This window comes from Salvelinus namaycush, unplaced genomic scaffold (genome assembly GCF_016432855.1).
Source record: "Salvelinus namaycush isolate Seneca unplaced genomic scaffold, SaNama_1.0 Scaffold15, whole genome shotgun sequence".
In the NCBI taxonomy this organism is placed as follows: Eukaryota; Metazoa; Chordata; class Actinopteri; order Salmoniformes; family Salmonidae; genus Salvelinus; species Salvelinus namaycush.
In genome coordinates, this window is record NW_024058230.1 from 319,464 (window position 1) to 342,500 (window position 23,037).

Consider the following 23,037-nt stretch of genomic DNA (forward strand, 5'->3'; position numbering starts at 1 on the left):
GAATATTGTTGACCAGTGGGCTCTATGTGAATATTGTTGACCAGTGGGCTCTATGTGAATATTGTTGACCAGTGGGCTCTATGTGAATATTGTTGACCAGTGGGCTCTATGTGAATATTGTTGACCAGTGGGCTCTATGTGAATATTGTTGACCAGTGGGCTCTATGTGAATATTGTTGACCAGTGGGCTGTATGTGAATATTGTTGACCAGTGGGCTCTATGTGAATATTGTTGACCCGTGGGCTGTATATGTCAAACCTCTCATAGTAGCAGTGCTGATTTTGTGATTATAGACGTGACCCTAATCGCGTCTAGTGTTACATTCAAATCTCCCAACCATCATATATCTAAGCCAATATGACACCAATCTCAATGACAATTCACAAATCAACTTGATTGGAGGTACACAACACACTCCCCGCCTCTCGTCATGAGCCGTCCGTCCGTTACCGAGAACCACATACCGAATTTTTTATCAGGACTGTTAGCATTAGGTTCGTCAGACAAATAGTTTTTCTCCCAGAACTAGCTCAATATCTAGGCATCGGATAAAAATGAGACTAGAGAATCCATAATGTGACCATTAGACTTGCTTTCTTTTAGACTCAGTAAGTTTGTAGAACCAATAGTTCTGATTACATTTATAATTTTTCGCCCTCACATGCTAATTTTTGTCCGTTAATAAGAAACAATGATGTGCTACCTTTTTGTAGCATTTCTAACAATGCTAACATCTTTTCAGACGAATCTCAGAGTTCTAACACCGGGTCCGTTGCTCGGCAACAACACAGCTGCTTGCACCATGCTGCCAGTCAGAAGAAGTGTATGGAACAAACATAGGCTACTGTAAGAAATTGTAATAGATATTGGTAACTTGTTTTAACAACTTCTCAACACTAGCTATACTTGACACAACATGCACCCATCCCCCACTATACCCCCACTCTTCGTACCCTTATAATAACCACAGACCCACACACACTCCCCTCCCCCATGAACAGGCCCCTGTTAAAACAAACGCACATGCATTCTGCTCGAGGTTGAGACTCTAAGACAAAGAACTGTGTTAAGAGCCAATGGAACGTCGACATCAGGCCCGGACAGGACTACCCACGACCCAGATCGACCAATCGGAAGGCCAGACTACAAGATCAACCTACTTTACTTGTTGCATATATAATCAGCACAACATGTTTAGCGCCCTCTTCTCCGACGATTCCATATGAATCAGACAGAACGGGGCCGTGCTGCACGAATTGCCAGATATCTTTACACTTGAATAAACTGACAATTATACACCTCGTCCTATGTCTCAACTTGATCTCTTGTCTCCAGTAACTGTTTTATCAACACTACTGTATATTGCTAGCTATATGGGGATATTCAACCTGAGGTTAATCAATAAATACAAGTAGATATTTTGATTAGCTTGGTAGTTACCTAGCTAACGTTACCTAGCCAACGTTAGCATGATTGTACAAAGCCCAGCAGCCAGCCTCTGTCGCTAGCTAACACCAGTCAGCTGAATGCTAGAAAATAAAGGTAGCTAGGCAATACATGTGCATTTGGTTTTATTAGTTAGGTAGCTAGCTAACTAGTCAGCTAACGTAAAGTCATACCAGTCAGATGAGAGCTAACGTTGGCTAGGTAGCCAACCAACAAACAGAAAGCTAGCTAGCTATATTTTGCGAAGTAAGGTTTTTCAAAAAGGGCTGAAGTCATCATGTGTAAACTGCTGATCGAGACACTTGTGTGTAATCGGAGCACTAACAGTCAAGCAAACATCATCGGCTGCTGTGATGGCCAGTTAACGTTAACTAGCTAGCTAGGTAACGTTAGCCAACGTAAAACTATAACTTTAGCTACCGTGTATGGCCAGTTCATGCACCACAATACATCATACTTTCTTACACAAAACATAGCTAGTTAACATTAGTTACGTTATATTTAAAACCACCAAACTTTGGGAAACTGACACGGTGCTCGAGTTCATTTTGCATTGCACAGACCAAGCTATGGTAAGACGAGGTAGCCAGAATTCAGACAGGACAAACACTGCAGTTAGCTATGCTACATTTCTTCAACTAAGAACAACCATGACCACAACACAAACCATAGCCGAGAAATCAAATTGCTTTGTTAAGAAATAGTAAGCTAGTTATGAACTGCATATACAGTGCATTCGGAAAGTATTCAGACCCCTAGACTTTTCCCCACATTTTATTACGTTACAGCCTTATTCTAAAATTGATTAAATCTTATTTTTTTTCTGAGGTTCTTGTAAGTATAAAAGCAAAGCTTTCTTTCATTTAATTTTTTTTTAAAGCATGAAAAGGTAGCGTGATGGGATAATATCTTACTGTGGTGTATGAAGAAACCAATACTTTACCCTGTATATGGTACAAATTACATTACTGTGGAAGCACCTTGTCTACGAGAATGAATCAGGCTGTTTGAGAAGGTTTGAATCCTAAGCAACCTGCCTACACATAGTTTGAATTACAATACCAACATATCTACAGTAGCAGGTCAAAGCTGTGTGCTGTAAAACCTTGGTAGAGCATGGGTGGAGTAGGCATTGTGGTGCTCATGTGAATTTCTTTATTTTTAGGCTTCAATGCCTATTCTCACTTAAAACGTATTATTAGGTTTAAGGTTAGGGACAAACAAACAAATAGAACTAGTTAGGCTACATACTGAAAGGTTTACCATTCTTATAGATGACTGCGTCCTCTGCAAACACTTTCCTGCGTGTGAAAGAGATGTTGACATCTTCTCCTATGCTGACTGTGATGGTCAGGGACTCTGGCAGGAATGCAGCTAGAGGGAAATATAAACACAATGGTAGAATAAGTAACAGACAGCAGAAAGCACAGCAGTCTGGAAGAGTTCTCAATAGTGCTTAGTTTTCGGCTAGATTTAAGTAATTGTTGTGTAATTCTGTCACGTAGTCCACAAATATTAAATAAACAACGAACAGAAATAATGTTATTGTAACTCCCTAATGAAAACAATCAAAGCCAAACAGACAGAAAGGGGATTAACGGTGGCACAGTTTTGCTGTGACTTTGCCGTGTGACTTAGGGTCCAGAAAGGAAGGCATCAGGCAAACAAACACTTTGACAGGAAGAAAATGTTCCCGTACCAGAAATCAACCCCGCTGTCTGTCTGTAGACTTGACATTGTTTGGGTTTCATTAGAGAGTCGAAATAACAGTGTATCATGCCCACAATGGAATGTGGCAGAAAATGTGTCAATGGTGAACTTCTTTTAATTTAGAACTTGTTTAATTTAGGAGCCCCCGAAAACCTCAAAACCTAACATATTTTTTGCAATGGAAAATACAGAACTGTACAATCTAGAACACAATATCAATGCGTTATTACCTTCATTCAGCATCTTATAAGTATATATCTGATTTTTGTCACTCTTTCTGGCCCTGCAGTAGAACTCCCCAAAGATATCACTTCGAGTTTTCCATTCGATCTTAGAGGCATGGTGGTAGGCTGTATCAGGGCTGACGGGCAGGCTCTGGGGGTGGGTCAGGGGGAAGTCACGGCCCATACCTAACAGACATGTTAAAAATGTGTTGGAAATACAATAACTACACAATAACACATTTTAATGTAACAAGAAAGTGTATGGTAAAATACAACAACAAAAAACAATTCTACAAATTTCAACTGTATTGGAAACATGTTATTTGACACGCCAACGGAAACATGTTAGAATTTGCAAAGGGAATGTGTTCATCTTGTGTGAAAGTCCCATCCCCATTACCCAGGGTACTGCTGGAGCTGGATGTAACAATGTCCTGCCGGGAGGTCCAGTCACTGCTGACACAATGAAGGGAGGAGTCTGATGATGTCACCATGGGGTCAGGGTTCACCAAGGTCAGGTCCGCTATGTCTAGGGCATCACCTGGGACAGACAGACAGAGACACACAATTTACAAAAGGAGATAAGTATCAGAGATAGTAGACACAAGACAAAGTGAAAAGAACTTGTTCATTTGGTTGGGATATGACATCATGAGTCAACAAAGGTGTACAGTTTCTCATCATTGACCTCTTCATGATATCGGGGACATTGGTATCAGTAACACATTTTCCTCTTCATGATATTGGTATGAGTGTCACACATTGACCTATACATGACATTGGTATCAGCCTAACTCATTGACCTCTACATGATATTGGTATGAGTATCACACATTGACCTCTACATGGTATTGGTATGAGTATCACACATTGACCTCTACATGATATTGGGAACATTGGTATCAGTAACACATTTTCCTCTTCATGATATTGGTATGAGTGTCACACATTGACCTCTACATGATATTGGCAACATTGGTATCAGTAACACATTTTCCTCTTCATGATATTGGTATGAGTGTCACACATTGACATCTTCATGATATTGGGGACATTGGTATCAGTAACACATTTTCCTCTTCATGATATTGGTATGAGTGTCACACATTGACCTCTTCATGATATTGGGGACATTGGTATCAGTAACACATTGATCTCTTCATGATATTGGTATCAGTGTAACACATTGACCTCTTCATGATATTGGGGACATTGGTATCAGTAACACATTGACCTCTACATGATATTGGTATCAGTAACACATTGACCTCTTCATGATATTGGTATCAGTGTAACACATTGACCTCTTCATGATATTGGTATCAGTGTAACACATTGACCTCTTCATGATATTGGTATGAGTGTCACACATTGACCTCTTCATGATATTGGTATCAGTGTAACACATTGACCTCTACATGATATTGGGGACATTGGTATCAGTAAAACATTGACCTCTACATGATATTGGTATCAGTGTAACACATTGACCTCTTCATGATATTGGGGACATTGGTATCAGTAACACATTGACCTCTACATGACATTGGTATGAGTGTCACACATTGACCTCTTCATGATATTGGGGACATTGGTATCAGTAACACATTGACCTCTTCATGATATTGGTATCAGTGTAACACATTGACCTCTTCATGATATTGGTATCAGTGTCACACATTGACCTCTTCATGATATTGGGGACATTGGTATCAGTAACACATTGACCTCTTCATGATATTGGTATCAGTGTAACACATTGACCTCTTCATGATATTGGTATCAGTGTAACACATTGACCTCTTCATGAAATTGGGTACATTGGTATCACCAGCGGTGTTGATGCTAGTGTGTGTTATTAATCCACGGTGAAAGAATCATGTGACGTTTACAAACACCGTGTCTGATTGAATTGTTAGATATTACTGCACTGTTGGAGCTAGGAACACAAGCATGTCACTAGATATTACTGTTGGAGCTGGGAACGCAAGCATTTAGTTAGATACTACTGCACTGTTGGAGCTAGAAACACAAGCATTTAGTTAGATACTACTGCACTGTTGGAGCTAGAAACACAAGCATTTAGTTAGATACTACTGCACTGTTGGAGCTGGGAACGCAAGCATTTAGTTAGATACTACTGCACTGTTGGAGCTGGGAACGCAAGCATTTAGTTAGATACTACTGCACTGTTGGAGCTGGGAACGCAAGCATTTAGTTAGATACTACTGCACTGTTGGAGCTGGGAACACAAGCATTTAGTTAGATACGACTGCACTGTTGGAGCTAGAAACACAAGCATTTAGTTAGATACTACTGCACTGTTGGAGCTGGGAACACAAGCATTTAGTTAGATACTACTGCACTGTTGGAGCTAGAAACACAAGCATTTAGTTAGATATTACTGCACTGTTGGAGCTAGGAACACAAGCATTTAGTTAGATATTACTGCACTGTTGGAGCTGGGAACGCAAGCATTTAGTTAGATACTACTGCACTGTTGGAGCTAGAAACACAAGCATTTAGTTAGATACTACTGCACTGTTGGAGCTAGGAACACAAGCATTTAGTTAGATACTACTTGGGAACAAGCATTAGTAGATACTGCACTGTTGGAGCTGGGAACACAAGCATTTAGTTAGATACTACTGCACTGTTGGAGCTGGGAACACAAGCATTTAGTTAGATACTACTGCACTGTTGGAGCTGGGAACACAAGCATTTAGTTAGATACTACTGCACTGTTGGAGCTAGGAACACAAGCATTTAGCTAGATATTACTGCACTGTTGGAGCTGGGAACACAAGCATTTAGTTAGATATTACTGCACTGTTGGAGCTAGGAACACAAGCGTTTAGTTAGATACTATTGCACTGTTGGAGCTAGAAACACAAGCATTTAGTTAGATACTACTGCACTGTTGGAGCTAGGAACACAAGCATTTAGTTAGATACTACTGCACTGTTGGAGCTAGGAACACAAGCATTTAGTTAGATACTACTGCACTGTTGGAGCTAGGAACACAAGCATTTAGCTAGATATTACTGCACTGTTGGAGCTGGGAACACAAGCATTTAGTTAGATACTACTGCACTGTTGGAGCTAGGAACACAAGCATTTAGTTAGATATTACTGCACTGTTGGAGCCAGAAACACAAGCATGTCACTAGATATTACTGCACTGTTGGAGCTAGAAACACAAGCATTTAGTTAGATACTACTGCACTGTTGGAGCTAGGAACACAAGCATTTAGTTAGATACTACTGCACTGTTGGAGCTAGGAACACAAGCATTTAGTTAGATATTACTGCACTGTTGGAGCTAGGAACACAAGCATTTAGTTAGATATTACTGCACTGTTGGAGCTAGGAACACAAGCATTTAGCTAGATATTACTGCACTGTTGGAGCTAGGAACACAAGCATTTAGTTAGATATTACTGCACTGTTGGAGCTAGGAACACAAGCATTTAGCTAGATATTACTGCACTGTTGGAGCTAGGAACACAAGCATTTAGTTAGATATTACTGCACTGTTGGAGCCAGAAACACAAGCATGTCACTAGATATTACTACACTGTTGGAGCTAGAAACACAAGCATTTAGTTAGATACTACTGCACTGTTGGAGCTAGGAACACAAGCATTTAGTTAGATATTACTGCACTGTTGGAGCTAGGAACGCAAGCATTTAGTTAGATATTACTGCACTGTTGGAGCTGGGAACGCAAGCATTTAGTTAGATACTACTGCACTGTTGGAGCTAGAAACACAAGCATTTAGTTAGATACTACTGCACTGTTGGAGCTAGGAACACAAGCATTTAGTTAGATACTACTGCACTGTTGGAGCTGGGAACACAAGCATTTAGTTAGATACTACTGCACTGTTGGAGCTGGGAACACAAGCATTTAGTTAGATACTACTGCACTGTTGGAGCTGGGAACACAAGCATTTAGTTAGATACTACTGCACTGTTGGAGCTAGGAACACAAGCATTTAGCTAGATATTACTGCACTGTTGGAGCTGGGAACACAAGCATTTAGTTAGATATTACTGCACTGTTGGAGCTAGGAACACAAGCGTTTAGTTAGATACTATTGCACTGTTGGAGCTAGAAACACAAGCATTTAGTTAGATACTACTGCACTGTTGGAGCTAGGAACACAAGCATTTAGTTAGATACTACTGCACTGTTGGAGCTAGGAACACAAGCATTTAGTTAGATACTACTGCACTGTTGGAGCTAGGAACACAAGCATTTAGCTAGATATTACTGCACTGTTGGAGCTGGGAACACAAGCATTTAGTTAGATACTACTGCACTGTTGGAGCTAGGAACACAAGCATTTAGTTAGATATTACTGCACTGTTGGAGCCAGAAACACAAGCATGTCACTAGATATTACTGCACTGTTGGAGCTAGAAACACAAGCATTTAGTTAGATACTACTGCACTGTTGGAGCTAGGAACACAAGCATTTAGTTAGATACTACTGCACTGTTGGAGCTAGGAACACAAGCATTTAGTTAGATATTACTGCACTGTTGGAGCTAGGAACACAAGCATTTAGTTAGATATTACTGCACTGTTGGAGCTAGGAACACAAGCATTTAGCTAGATATTACTGCACTGTTGGAGCTAGGAACACAAGCATTTAGTTAGATATTACTGCACTGTTGGAGCTAGGAACACAAGCATTTAGCTAGATATTACTGCACTGTTGGAGCTAGGAACACAAGCATTTAGTTAGATATTACTGCACTGTTGGAGCCAGAAACACAAGCATGTCACTAGATATTACTACACTGTTGGAGCTAGAAACACAAGCATTTAGTTAGATACTACTGCACTGTTGGAGCTAGGAACACAAGCATTTAGTTAGATATTACTGCACTGTTGGAGCTAGGAACACAAGCATTTAGTTAGATATTACTGCACTGTTGGAGCTAGGAACACAAGCATTTAGTTAGATACTACTGCACTGTTGGAGCTAGGAACACAAGCATTTAGTTAGATATTACTGCACTGTTGGAGCTAGGAACACAAGCATTTAGTTAGATATTACTGCACTGTTGGAGCTAGAAACACAAGCATTTAGTTAGATACTACTGCACTGTTGGAGCTAGGAACACAAGCATTTAGTTAGATACTACTGCACTGTTGGAGCTGGGAACACAAGCATTTAGTTAGATACTACTGCACTGTTGGAGCTGGGAACACAAGCATTTAGTTAGATACTACTGCACTGTTGGAGCTGGGAACACAAGCATTTAGTTAGATACTACTGCACTGTTGGAGCTAGGAACACAAGCATTTAGCTAGATATTACTGCACTGTTGGAGCTGGGAACACAAGCATTTAGTTAGATATTACTGCACTGTTGGAGCTGGGAACACAAGCATTTAGTTAGATACTACTGCACTGTTGGAGCTGGGAACACAAGCATTTAGTTAGATACTACTGCACTGTTGGAGCTGGGAACACAAGCATTTAGTTAGATACTACTGCACTGTTGGAGCTAGGAACACAAGCATTTAGTTAGATATTACTGCACTGTTGGAGCTAGGAACACAAGCATTTAGTTAGATATTACTGCACTGTTGGAGCTAGGAACACAAGCATTTAGTTAGATATTACTGCACTGTTGGAGCTAGGAACACAAGCATTTAGCTAGATTTTACTGCACTGTTGGAGCTAGGAACACAAGCATGTCACTAAATATTACTGCACTGTTGGAGCCAGAAACACAAGCATGTCACTAGATATTACTGCACTGTTGGAGCCAGAAACACAAGCATTTAGTTAGATATTACTGCACTGTTGGAGCTAGAAACACAAGCATTTAGTTATATATTACTGTTGGAGCTAGGAACACAAGCATTTAGTTAGATATTACTGTTGGAGCTAGGAACACAAGCATTTAGTTAGATATTACTGCACTGTTGGAGCTGGGAACACAAGCATGTCACTAGATATTACTGCACTGTTGGAGCTAGGAACACAAGCATTTAGTTAGATATTACTGCACTGTTGGAGCTAGAAACACAAGCACTTAGTTATATATTACTGTTGGAGCTAGGAACACAAGCATTTAGTTAGATATTACTGTTGGAGCTAGGAACACAAGCATTTAGTTAGATATTACTGCACTGTTGGAGCTGGGAACACAAGCATGTCACTAGATATTACTGCACTGTTGGAGCTAGGAACACAAGCATTTAGCTAGATATTACTACACTGTTGGAGCTAGGAACACAAGCATTTAGTTAGATATTACTGCACTGTTGGAGCTAGGAACACAAGCATTTAGCTAGATATTACTACACTGTTGGAGCTAGGAACACAAGCATTTAGTTAGATATTACTGCACTGTTGGAGCTGGGAACACAAGCATGTCACTAGATATTACTGCACTGTTGGAGCTAGGAACACAAGCATTTAGCTAGATATTACTGCACTGTTGGAGCTAGGAACACAAGCATTTAGTTAGATATTACTGCACTGTTGGAGCTGGGAACACAAGCATGTCACTAGATATTACTGCACTGTTGGAGCTAGGAACACAAGCATTTAGCTAGATATTACTACACTGTTGGAGCTAGGAACACAAGCATTTAGTTAGATATTACTGCACTGTTGGAGCTGGGAACACAAGCATGTCACTAGATATTACTGCACTGTTGGAGCTAGGAACACAAGCATTTAGCTAGATATTACTGCACTGTTGGAGCTAGGAACACAAGCATTTAGTTAGATATTACTGCACTGTTGGAGCTAGAAACACAAGCATTTAGTTAGATATTACTGCACTGTTGGAGCTAGAAACACAAGCATTTAGTTAGATACTACTGCACTGTTGGAGCTGGGAACACAAGCATTTAGTTAGATATTACTGCACTGTTGGAGCTAGGAACACAAGCATTTAGTTAGATATTACTGCACTGTTGGAGCTGGGAACACAAGCATTTAGTTAGATATTACTGCACTGTTGGAGCTGGGAACACAAGCATGTCACTAGATATTACTGCACTGTTGGAGCTAGGAACACAAGCATTTAGCTAGATATTACTGCACTGTTGGAGCTAGGAACACAAGCATTTAGTTAGATATTACTGTACTGTTGGAGCTAGGAACACAAGCATTTAGCTAGATATTACTACACTGTTGGAGCTAGGAACACAAGCATTTAGTTAGATATTATTGCACTGTTGGAGCTGGGAACACAAGCATGTCACTAGATATTACTGCACTGTTGGAGCTAGGAACACAAGCATTTAGCTAGATATTACTGCACTGTTGGAGCTAGGAACACAAGCATTTAGTTAGATATTACTGCACTGTTGGAGCTAGAAACACAAGCATTTAGTTAGATATTACTGCACTGTTGGAGCTAGAAACACAAGCATTTAGTTAGATACTACTGCACTGTTGGAGCTAGGAACACAAGCATTTAGTTAGATATTACTGCACTGTTGGAGCTAGGAACACAAGCATTTAGCTAGATATTACTGCACTGTTGGAGCTAGGAACACAAGCATTTAGTTAGATACTACTGCACTGTTGGAGCTAGGAACACAAGCATTTAGTTAGATACTACTGCACTGTTGGAGCTAGGAACACAAGCATTTAGTTAGATATTACTGCACTGTTGGAGCTAGGAACACAAGCATTTAGTTAGATACTACTGCACTGTTGGAGCTAGGAACACAAGCATTTAGTTAGATATTACTGCACTGTTGGAGCTAGGAACACAAGCATTTAGCTAGATACTACTGCACTGTTGGAGCTAGGAACACAAGCATTTTACTACACCCGCAAAAACATCTGCTAAATATGTGTATGTGACCAATACAATTTGATTTGATTTACTCTCTCTACTGATACACTTTATATACACTTAGACAGAACATACAGATCTGGGACCAGATGTTGTACTTTATGGTATCATTCAAGACAGCACAAACAGATCTGAGACCAGGCTTTGTACTTTCTGGTATCATTCAAGACAGCACAAACAGATCTGAGAATGTTAATAACATAATTATTTAACTTTCCATTTATAGTATTTTATAAATGGATCAGATGGCAATTAGTAGAAAGGATAACTAGTTAAATAACACATCTTCAAATATAACAAATTGGAACACAAAAGTACTCAATCAACATGTTGGGGATAAAAACATAGCCAAACGAAGACATAGAAGGCACAGTATGTGGGTATGTGTGAATGTATTGTGATGGAAGGTGTGGTGAGTGTTTGTGGCGTTAATAAGTGAGTGAGAAAGGAAATGGTTTCATATCCCCAGAACCAATGTGTGTCTGTGAGCAGGGGTTGTGCGAGAAAGACCTTTCAATGTTGTGCAGATGAGGAATATACATTTCATAATGAATTATACATCTACATTCTCCTATCATGACGGAACGGTCCCCAACCCTATACCCTAGACACCCACCTGAGCGACCCATACACTATAGAGAAGTCCCTATCTGTTTTATGGGCCTTCTGTACTGTAAGTTGCCTATATGCAGACAAAACAGAAAGAGGAATGTGGACAGAGACCTACTAGAGCAGCAGGGCCACGTCAAGATTCTGAGCCTGCCTGGCTGGGTTGGTCCTACAAAGCCAGAGCCCCCTGAAAGGAGCATTTATAGGGAGTGTTTTCCTAGCCACTGTGCTTCTACACCTGCATTGCTTGCTGTTTGGGGTTTTAGGCTGGGTTTCTGTACAGCACTTTGTGACATCAGCTGATGTAAGAAGGGCTTTATAAATACATTTGATTGAAATTTGCTGCATGTCAGAATAATAGTAGAGAGAATGATTTATTTCAGCTTTTATTTATTTCATCACATTCCCAGTGTGTCAGAAGTTTACATACACTCAATTAGTATTTGGTAACATTGCCTTTAAATTGTTTAACTTGGGTCAAATGTTTCGGGTAGCCTTCCACAAGCTTCCCACAATAAGTTGGGTGAATTTTGGCCCATTCCTCCTGACAGACCTGGTGTAACTGAGTCAGGTTTGTAGGCCTCCTTGCTCGCACACGCTTTTTCAGTTCAAAGCTGTCATCAAGGCAAAGGATTTCTATTCTACAATGTAGAAAATTGTCAAAATAAAGAAAAACCTTTGAATAAGTGTCCAAACTTTTGATTGGTACTGTATTTATATGTATGTATGTATGTATGTATGTATGTATGTATGTATGTATGTATGTATGTATGTATGTATGTATGTATGTATGTATGTATGTATGTGTGTATGTATGTATGTATGTACTGTATGTATGTATTTATGTGTGTGTATGTATCAAATCAAACTTTATTTGTCACATGCGCTGAATACAACAGGTGTAGACCTTACCGTGAAATGCTTACTTACAAGCCCTTAACCAACAATGCAGTTCAAGAAGAGTTAAGAAAATATTTACTAAATAAACTAAAGTAAAAATAGTCAAATTAAAAGTAACACAATAAACATAGCGAGGCTATATACAGGGGGTACCTGTACCGAGTCAATGTGCGGGGGGGTACAGGTTAGAGGTAAGTTGTACATGTAGGTAGGGGTGAAGTGACTATGCATAGATAATAAACAGAGAGTAGCAGCAGTGTACAAAACAAATGAAGAGGGGGATCAATGTAAATAATCCGGTGGCCATTTTATTGATTGTTCAGCAGTCTTATGGCTTGGGGGTAGAAGCTGTTGAGGAGCCTTTTGGTCCTAGACCGGTACCGCTTGCTGTGCGGTAGAAGAGAAAACTGTCTATGACTTGGGTGACTGGAGTCTCAGACAATTTTTAGGGATTTCCTCTGACACCGCCTATTATATAGGTCCTAGATTGCAGGAAGCTTGGCCCCAGCGATGTACTGGGCCGTACGCACTACACTCTGTAGCGCCTTACGGTCAGATGCCAAGCAGTGGCGGTGATACCCAGACAGTGATGCAACCGGTCAGGATGCTCTCGATGGTGCAGCTGTAGAACTTTTTGAGGATCTGGGGACCAATGCCAAATCTTTTCAGTCTCCTGAGGGGTAAAAGGTTTTGTTGTGCCCTCTTCACGACTGTCTTGGTGTATTTGGACCATGATAGATTGTTGGTGATGTGGACACCAAGGAACTTGAAACTCTCGACCCTTTTCTACTACAGCCCCTTCGGCCCGCCTTTTCCTGTAGTCCACGATCAGATCCTTTGTCTTGTTCACATTGAGGGAGAGGTTGTTGACCTGTCACCACATTGCCAGGTCTCTGACCTCCTCCCTATTGGCTATCTCATCGTTGTCGGTGATCAGGCCTACCACTGTTGTGTCGTCAGCAAACTTAATGATGGTGTTGGAGTCGTGTTTGGCCATGCAGTCGTGGGTGAACAGGGAGTACAGGAGGGGACTAAGCACACACCCCTAAGGGGCCCCAGTGCTGATGCGTGGCAGATGTGTTGTTGCCTACCCTTACCACCTGGGGGCAGCCCGTCAGGAAGTCCAGGATCCAGTTGCCGAGAGAGGTGCTTAGTTCCAGGGTCCTTAGCCTAGTGATGAGCTTCGTGGGCACTATGGTGTTGAACGCTGAGCTGTAGTCAATGAACAGCATTCTCACATAGGTGTTCCTTTTGTCCAGGTGGGAAAAGGTAGTGCTACAGGGCGGTAATCATTTAGGCAGGTTACCTTCGCTTCATTGGGCACAGGGACTATGGTGGTCTGCTTGAAACATGTAGGTATTACAGCCTCAGTCAGGGAGAGGTTGAAAATGTCAGTGAAGACACTTGCTAGTTGGTCCGCGCATGCTTTGAGTACACGTCCTGGTAATCCATCTGGCCCTGTTGCTTTGTGAATGTTGACCTGTTTAAAGGTCTTGCTCACATCGGGTACCGGGAGCGTTATCACACAGTCATCCAGAACAGCTGGTGCTCTCGTGCATGCTTCAGTGTTGCTTGCCTCGAAGCCAGCATAAAAGGCATTTAGCTCGTCTGGTAGGCTCGCGTCACTGGGAAGCTCGCATCCGGGTTTCCCTTTGTAGTCCGTTATAGTTTTCAAGCCGAGCCACATCTGACAAACGCTAGAGCGTATTAATCTTGTATTGACGCTTTGCTTGTTTGATGGTTCGTCTGAGGGCATAGTGGGATTTTTTATAGGCGTCTGGATTAGTGTCCCAATCCTTGAAAGCAGCAGCTCTAGCCTTTAGCTCGATGCGGATGTTGCCTGTAATCCATGGCTTCTGGTTGGGAAATGTACGTACGGTCACTGTGGGGACGACGTCGTCGATGCACGTCTTCGATGTCGATGACTGAGGTGGTATACTCCTCAATACCATTGGATGAATCCAGGAGCATATTCCAGTCTGTGCTAGCAAAACAGTCCTCTAGCGTAGCATCTGTGTCATCTGATCACTTCCGTATTGAGCAAATCACTGGTACTTCCCGCTTTAGTTTTTGCTTGTAAGCAGGAATCAGGAGGATAGAATTATGGTCAGATTTGCCAAATGGAGGGCAGGGAGAGTTTTATATGCATCTCTGTGTGTGGATTAAAGTGGTCTATAGTTTTTTCCCTCTGGTTGCACATGTGACATGCTGGTAAAATTTGGTAGAACTGATTTAAGTTTCCCTGCGTTAAAGTCCCCGGCCACTAGGAGCACCGCTTCTGGGTGAGCATTTTCTTGTTTGCTTATGGCCTAATAGAGTTGGTTGAGTGCGGTCTTAGTGCCAGCATCAGTCTGTGGTGGTAAATAGACGGTTACGAATAATATAGATGAGAACTCTCTTGGTAGATAGTGTGTTCTACAGCTTATCATAAGGTACTCTACCTCAGGTGGGCAATACCTCGAGACTTCTTTAATATTAAACATCACTAACCAGCTGTTATTGACAAAAATACACACACCCCCACCCCTCATCTTACTAGACGTAGCTTCTCTGTTCTGCCGGTGCATTGGAAATCCCTCCAGCTCTATGTTATCCATGTCGTACTTCAGCCACGAGTCAGTGAAACATAAGATATTTCAGTTCTTAATGTCCCGTTGGTAGGATAATTGTAATCGTAGATCATACATTTTATTTTCCAATGATTGCATGTTAGCAAGTAGAATTGATGGCAGTGGGAGTTTACTCGCTCGCCTACGGATTCTCAGAAGGCAGCCGGATCTACGTCCTCTTTTCCTCCGTCTTTTCTTCAAGCAAATGACGGGGATTTGGGCCTGTTCCCGGGACAGCAGTATATCTTTCTCGTCGGACTCATTAAAGGTAAAAGCTTCTTCCAGTTCGTGGTGAGTAATCCCAGTTCTGATGTCCAGAGACGGTAGCAACAACAAAATAAGTTTAAAAAATAAGTTACAAACAAAGCAACAAAAAACGAACAAAATTGCACAATTCGTTACGGGCATGTAAAAGGTCAGCCATCATCTTCAGCGTCATCTTTTTTACGTTTATGTATCCATATATGTACGACATAACATATTAACGTTTGGTGTGGTCACATAAGACAGAACGTTACTTAAGACTCAAATGAAAGGAGGGTGGTTGATCGGGGTGGACATATAACGCGAATGTCTAGCAACCCGAAGGTTGCGTGTTCGAATCTCATCACGGGCAACTATAGCTAATCACGAGCAACTTTCTACTTTGCAACTACTTAGCATGTTAGCTAACCATTCCCCTGACCTTTAACCCTCCAGCGGTGGCACCACAGGTTCAAAAGTGGTGTGGAAAAATGAATGTGTGTCTTTTTCTCATGACCTGGTCAGGTAAAAAATCTGGTTCGTAATCGTAGGCTACTGTATGACAGGGTCCAATGGTAACTTTTTTTCCTCACTGGTCCAACCCGGGCCAGTTGGCCAAAAATCTCCTGGGTGAAAATATTTTCAACTGGTCCGGACATGGTGTAGTTTTGAAATGCATACGGGGTCATGCAGGGCCTATAGATTGGCATGCTTTCTTTCTATATTCAGATATTAACAGGCTACATTTGGTTGTTATGATATGTATAAAAAGCTGTGTAATATAATTTAGAAATGTGAGTCATTACTCTATTCTTTAGAATTGCATTGTATTAATCACGTTCATTTTTTTGGACAAAATAAAACACTGCCCCTTTAAGACAACTGTGTTCCATAAGAGAGATCGTCATGGCTACAGTAGGCTAGCTAAAGGGTATTTTTGTAGCTTTCTTTTTGCACACTATCAACAGTAGTCAGCATATTGATAGTATGTTCACTGTTGAACAGTTTACTTGTAAATCACTTTCCCCTAAAATAAACACGCCCAGTGAATAGATTGATGGGCAATTTGCTTTGCTCAGAACAGCTAACGTGTGCTGTGTGAACGTAGCTATCAACTTCTGTATTGCTCGAGTGCTTGAAAGTTGTGACTAGTGGGAGCGTAGAGTGGTACTTGAATGAATAACCAATCATATTGCTCAAATACAAATAGCATGACTTTTCTGGGTCTTCAACGGTAGACTGCAACAGAGCATGCAAATGTTGACCTGGGAAAACAAATTAGCGGCGCTACACCAGATTGAAAAGTACTGGGGGAAATGCCGTCTCGCCTTTCTGGCGGCTCTGCACCTAGCGAACATTAGCGTAAGCTACCTAGAAACCTAGCTAACCTTAGCGTTAGAAACCTAGCTAATATTAGCGTAAGCTACCTAGAAACCTAGCTAACCTTAGCCACAAAACAAATTGGAATTCCCAACATATCATACATATTGCAAATTCATAACATATTGTAAGAATTGCATGATGGACATGCACAAATTAATACATACCATACCAAACATAACATATCATACTCATGTGAGTGTCTCAGATTTCCGTTTACTATTTTACGTCTACCTCTGAGACCAGGTTGGATGTAGCTAACCTGACAGGTTATCAGCCCGATCACATCCATCATCATTAGTTGTAGTACAATCAGCTAATACATACAGTCTGTGGTGATTCCCTTCCTTCCCCCTGTGTTTAACCCTAATGTATGGAATCAATGGAATGTTTCTGTATCAGAGTTAATTTCACGAAGACCGTGGTGAGACCATACCCATCTGAACTCAATTGACTTGTTGCCAGTTTTCCCTGCGGCAGCCATTGTTACAAAGAGCACCAATTTACTTTTGGCTCACGTATAAAGATGGAAGCATCTGAGATTAATCTACATTGTTCAAAACAAAATAGCTCTGAACCATTCCTCTCGCTGTAAATCAGCAACAGCTCTTCTCTCCTTTCAAGTGACTAGTGTGGGATATCCATCCACCTAAAGTACACTGACCAGTTGGTCAGGCAGGAATGATGGGTCAGTGTTTCCGTTCTGGCTTTGACTGTTATCTGTTTCTGAGCTAGCTGTGATTTACAACTGGTGGAGAGCAGAGGTGGAGGCTGAGAGAGTACAGCACAGAGGGAGAGAGAGAGAGAAAGAGAGCGATTGAGAGAGCGAGAAATACAGAGAGAGACAGAGAGTGAGAGCGAGAGAGAGCGAGGGAGAGAAATCCATGTACACAATAAGTGTGCAGTTAAAATTGGCAAAAAAAAACACACTGGTTTCTTTCCTCAGGGCCGGGGGGTGAGACAGGGATGCAGCTTGAGCCCCACACTTCAGCATACGTGGGGCCTCCCGAGTGGCGCAGCAGTCTAAGGCACTGGATTGCTTGAGGCGTCACTACAGACCCAGGTTCAAACCCAGGCTTTGTCACAACCAGCCATGACTGAGACCACGCTTTGTGCATGGGGCCATTGTCATGCTGAAACAGGAAAGGGCTTTCCCCAAACTGTTGGAAAATGTTGGAAAGCACAGAATTGTCTAGAACGTCATTGTATGCTGTAGCGTTAACATTTCCCTTCACTGGAACTAAGGGGCCTAGCCCGAACCATGAAAAACAGCCCCAGACCATTATTCCTGCTCCACCAAACTTTACACTATGCATTTGGGCAGGTAGCGTTCTCCTGTCATCCGCCAAACCCAGATGGTGAAGCGTGATTCATCCCTTCAGAGAACGCGTTTCCACTGCTCCAAAGTCCAATGACAGTGAGCTTTACACCACTCCAGCCGATACTTGGCATTGCGCATGGTGATCTTAGTGTGCGGCTGCTCGGCCACGGAAACCCAGTACATGAAGCTCCCGACGAACAGTTCTTGTGCTGACGTTGGACAGATTCTTTTTACGCTTCAGCACTCTCTGTTCTGGGATCATGTGTGGTCTACCACTTCGCAGCTGAGCTGTTGTTGCTCCAAGACATATTCACTTCACAATAACAGCAGTTACAGATGACTGGGGAAGCTCTAGCAGGGCAGAAATTTGATGAACTGACTTGTTTGAAAGGTGGCATCCTATGACGGTGCCACGTTAAAAGTCACTGAGCTCTTCAGTAAGGCCCATTCTACAGCCAATGTTTGTCTGTGGAGATTGCATGGCTGTGTGCTTGATTGTATACACCTGTCAGCAACGGGTGTGGCTGAAATAGCCAAATCCACTAATTTGAAGGGTGTTCACATACTTTTGTATATATATTGTATATCAATGACCTGGCGAGGGCACCCGGCCTCACCCTACTTGAATCTGAAGTCAAGGTTCTCACTTGTTTGCTGATGATCTGGTGCTTCTGTCCCCAACCAAGGAGGGATTACAGCAGCACCTAGATCCTCTGCACAGATTCTCAGGCCCTCCTTGGTTGGGGAGAGAAGCACCAGATCATAATAGTTAACAGAACCATAAATGCTAATTCCATCTAGACACCGTTGCCCTAGAAACACAAAAAACTATACCTACCTCGGCCTAAACATCAGCACCACTGGTAACTTCCACAAAGCTGTGAACGATCTCAGAGATAAGGGCCATCAAAAGGAACATAAAAGTTGACGTACCAATTAGGATCTGGCTAAAAATACTTGAATCAGTTATAGAACCCATTGCCGTTTGGGGTTGTGAGGTTTTGAGGCCTCTGCAAAAATATCCAAATATCCAAATGAGGCATGCCGAGCAGAATTAGGCAGACACCTGCTAATTATCAATATCCAGAAAGAGCCGTTAAATTCCACAACCATCTAAAAGGAAGCGATTCCCAAACCTTCCATAACAAAGCCATCACCTACAGAGAGATGAACCTGGAGAAGAGTCCCCTAAGCAAGCTGGTCCTGGGGCTGTGTTCACAAACACAAAGAGACCCCAAAGAGCCCCAGGACAGCAACACAATTAGACCCAACCAAATCATGAGAAAACAAAAAGATAATTACTTGACACATTGGAAAGAATTAACAAAAAAACTGAGCAAAGTAGAATGCTATTTGGCCCATAAACCTCCATATCTACTGGGTGAAATACCACAGTGTGACATCACAACAGCAAGATTTGTGACCTGTTGCCACAAGAAAAGGGCAACCAGTGAAGAACAAACACCATTGTAAATACAACCCATATTTATGCTTATTTATTTTCCCTTGTGTACTTTAACCATTTGTACATTGTTACAACACTGTATATATATAATATGACATTTGTAATGTCTTTATTGTTTTGAAACTTCTGTATGTGTAATGTTTACTGTTAATTTTTATTGTTTATTTCACATTTGTATATTATCTACCTCACTTGCTTTGGCAATGTTAACACATGTTTCCCATGCCAATAAAGCCCCTTGAATTGAAATTGAATTGAAATTGAATTGAGAGAGGAGAGAGAGAGAGAGAGACAGAGGAGAGAGAGAGGAGAGAGAGAGAGAAAGAGAGAGAGAGAGAGAGAAGAGAGAGAGGAGAGAGAGAGAGACAGAGAGAGAGAGAGACAGAGAGAGAGAGACAGAGAGAGAGAGAGAGAGAGAGAGAGAGAGAGAGACACAGAGAGAGAGAGAGAGAGAGAGAGAGAGAGAGAGAGAGAGAGAGAGAGAGAGAGAGAGAGAGAGACAGAGAGAGAGAGAGAGACAGAGAGAGAGAGACAGAGAGAGACTGAGAGAGAGATAGAGAGAGAGAGACTGAGAGAGAGACAGAGAGAGACTGAGAGAGAGAGAGAGAGAGAGAGAGAGAGAGAGAGAGAGAGAGAGAGAGAGAGAGAGAGAGAGAGAGAGAGAGAGAGAGACAGAGAGAGACAGAGAGAGAGAGAGAGAGAGAGAGAGACAGAGAGAGAGACAGAGAGAGAGACAGAGAGAGAGACAGAGAGAGAGAGAGACAGAGAGAGAGAGAGAGAGAGAGAGAGAGAGAGAGAGAGAGAGAGAGAGAGAGAGAGAGAGAGAGAGACAGAGAGAGAGACAGAGAGAGAGAGAGAGAGAGAGAGAGAGAGAGAGAGACAAAGAGAGAGACAGAGAGAGAGAGAGAGAGAGACAGAGAGAGAGACAGGGAGAGAGAGAGAGAGAGAGAGAGAGAGAGAGAGAGAGAGCATATGGAAGAGATCATGGTACTGTTATGCAGCTAGCCCTCTGATGGTCTGACCTCTTGACACACACACACACACACACACACACACACACACACACACACACACACACACACACACACACACACACACACACACACACACACACACACACACACACACACACACACACACACACACACACTGCCAACCCCCTGGACAGAGAAAGATGTGTGAAGTTTCTCACATGCTGTGCATCCACTGCATGATCCTGACAAACACATGATTTACTCAGGAAGAATAGTCACAACTCTCATATTACCCCATCACCTTTCAGTCTGCAACAACCGTATCAAACCATCCTTCATATGAAACATCTTGGGCCTTTCTGTTGATCCTAGAATACTGTTTGACCTCTGTTGATCCTATAATACTGTTTGACCTCTGTTGATCCTATAATACTGTTTGACCTCTGTTGATCCTATAATACTGTATGACCTCTTGTTGATCCTAGAATACTGTTTGACCTCTGTTGATCCTATAATACTGTATGACCTCTTGTTGATCCTAGAATACTGTTTGACCTCTGTTGATCCTATAATACTGTATGACCTCTGTTGATCCTATAATACTGTATGACCTCTGTTGATCCTATAATACTGTATGACCTCTGTTGATCCTAGAATACTGTTTGACCTCTGTTGATCCTAGAATACTGTTTGACCTCTTGTTGATCCTAGAATACTGTTTCAGTGATGTGCAATACAGTTCAGTACAGTGCAGTTTAGTACCAAGAAGACTTCACTTCTTAACTCTGTCATTTGTTCGGGGCGGCAGGTAGCCTAGTGGTTAGAGCGGTTGCAACCTAGTCCAAAGGTTGCTAGATTGAATCCCCCGAGCTGACAAGGTAAAAAAAATCTGTCGTTCTGAACAAGGCAGTTGAACCCACTGTTCCTAGGCCGTCATTGAAAATAAGAATTTGTTCTTAACTGACTTGCCTAGTTAAATAAAATAAAAATAATATCTTCACCTTTGCTGACATGTTCTGAGTAAAGCAGGAACATTCAGATCAAGTGAATATAATGTTCCTGACATGTCATTTCCCCTGTAGCTACTGTTGTAAACCATTCCTTCCACACAAGCAGCCAGCTGATTGTGTTCTGCCTGTGTGTTAATGTTCAGGAAACCTCGCCCTGCTATTGTTGTTGAAGTAAGAATAGTCCTGAGGACTACTGACAACCAGGGTGGAGGTTTATAGGGGGAAGAATAGTCCTGAGGACTACTGACAACCAGGGTGTAGGTTAATAGGGGGAAGAATAGTCCTGAGGACTACTGACAACCAGGGTGGAGGTGTATAGGGGGAAGAATAGTCCTGAGGACTACTGACAATCAGGGTGGAGGTTTATAGGGGGAAGAATAGTCCTGAGGACTACTGACAATCAGGGTGGAGGTTTATAGGGGGAAGAATAGTCCTGAGGACTACTGACAACCAGGGTGGAGGTTTATAGGGGGAAGAATAGTCCTGATGACTACTGACAACCAGGGTGGAGGTTTATAGGGGGAAGAATAGTCCTGATGACTACTGACAACCAGGGTGGAGGTTTATAGGGGGAAGAATAGTCCTGAGGACTACTGACAATCAGGGTGTAGGTGTATAGGGGGAAGAATAGTCCTGAGGACTACTGACAACCAGGGTGTAGGTTAATAGGGGGAAGAATAGTCCTGAGGACTACTGACAATCAGGGTGGAGGTTAATAGGGGGAAGAATAGTCCTGAGGACTACTGACAACCAGGGTGGAGGTGTATAGGGGGAAGAATAGTCCTGAGGACTACTGACAACCAGGGTGGAGGTTAATAGGGGGAAGTGCTAAGTTTTGCTCTTACAGCATTTATTTTTTAAATAAATCTAATATTAAAGTGTCACATTAAATCCAATTGATTAAAAGGCCAAGGAGCCACATTTTAATATGAACGGCTTAATCTCTTTATGTACGTACAGGTGATGTCGGAAGTTTACATACACTTAGGTTGGAGTCATTAAAACTCGTTCAAATTTCTTGTTAACAAACTACAGTTTTGGCAAGTTGGTTAAGACATCTACTTTGTGCACGAGTAATTTTTCCAACAATTGTTTACAGACAGATTATTTCACTTATAATTCACTGTATCACAATTCCAGTGGGTAAGAAGTTTACATACACTAAGTTGACTGTGCCTTTAAACTGCTTGGAAAGTTCCAGAAAATGACATCATGGCTTTAGAAGCTTCTGATAGGCTAATTGACATCATTTGAGTCAATTGGAGGTGTACCTGTGGATGTATTTCAAGGCCTACCTTCAAACT

At 41.9% G+C, this 23,037-nt stretch overlaps 1 protein-coding gene across 2 annotated transcripts in view; it reads right to left on the reverse strand.

Moving 5' to 3' along the window:
• The window catches only part of tek (TEK tyrosine kinase, endothelial), a 68,001-nt gene that overhangs the window by 27,934 nt on the left and 17,030 nt on the right, over nucleotides 1-23,037 (reverse strand). For both annotated transcript variants that reach the window (XM_038983172.1, XM_038983171.1), the window contains exons 2-4: nucleotides 3,782-3,922; nucleotides 3,388-3,567; nucleotides 2,711-2,821 (exon numbers count right to left, since the gene is read on the reverse strand). In XM_038983172.1, the coding sequence (XP_038839100.1) occupies nucleotides 2,711-2,821; nucleotides 3,388-3,567; nucleotides 3,782-3,922 (432 nt within the window). The remainder of the gene's footprint in view (nucleotides 1-2,710; nucleotides 2,822-3,387; nucleotides 3,568-3,781; nucleotides 3,923-23,037) is intronic.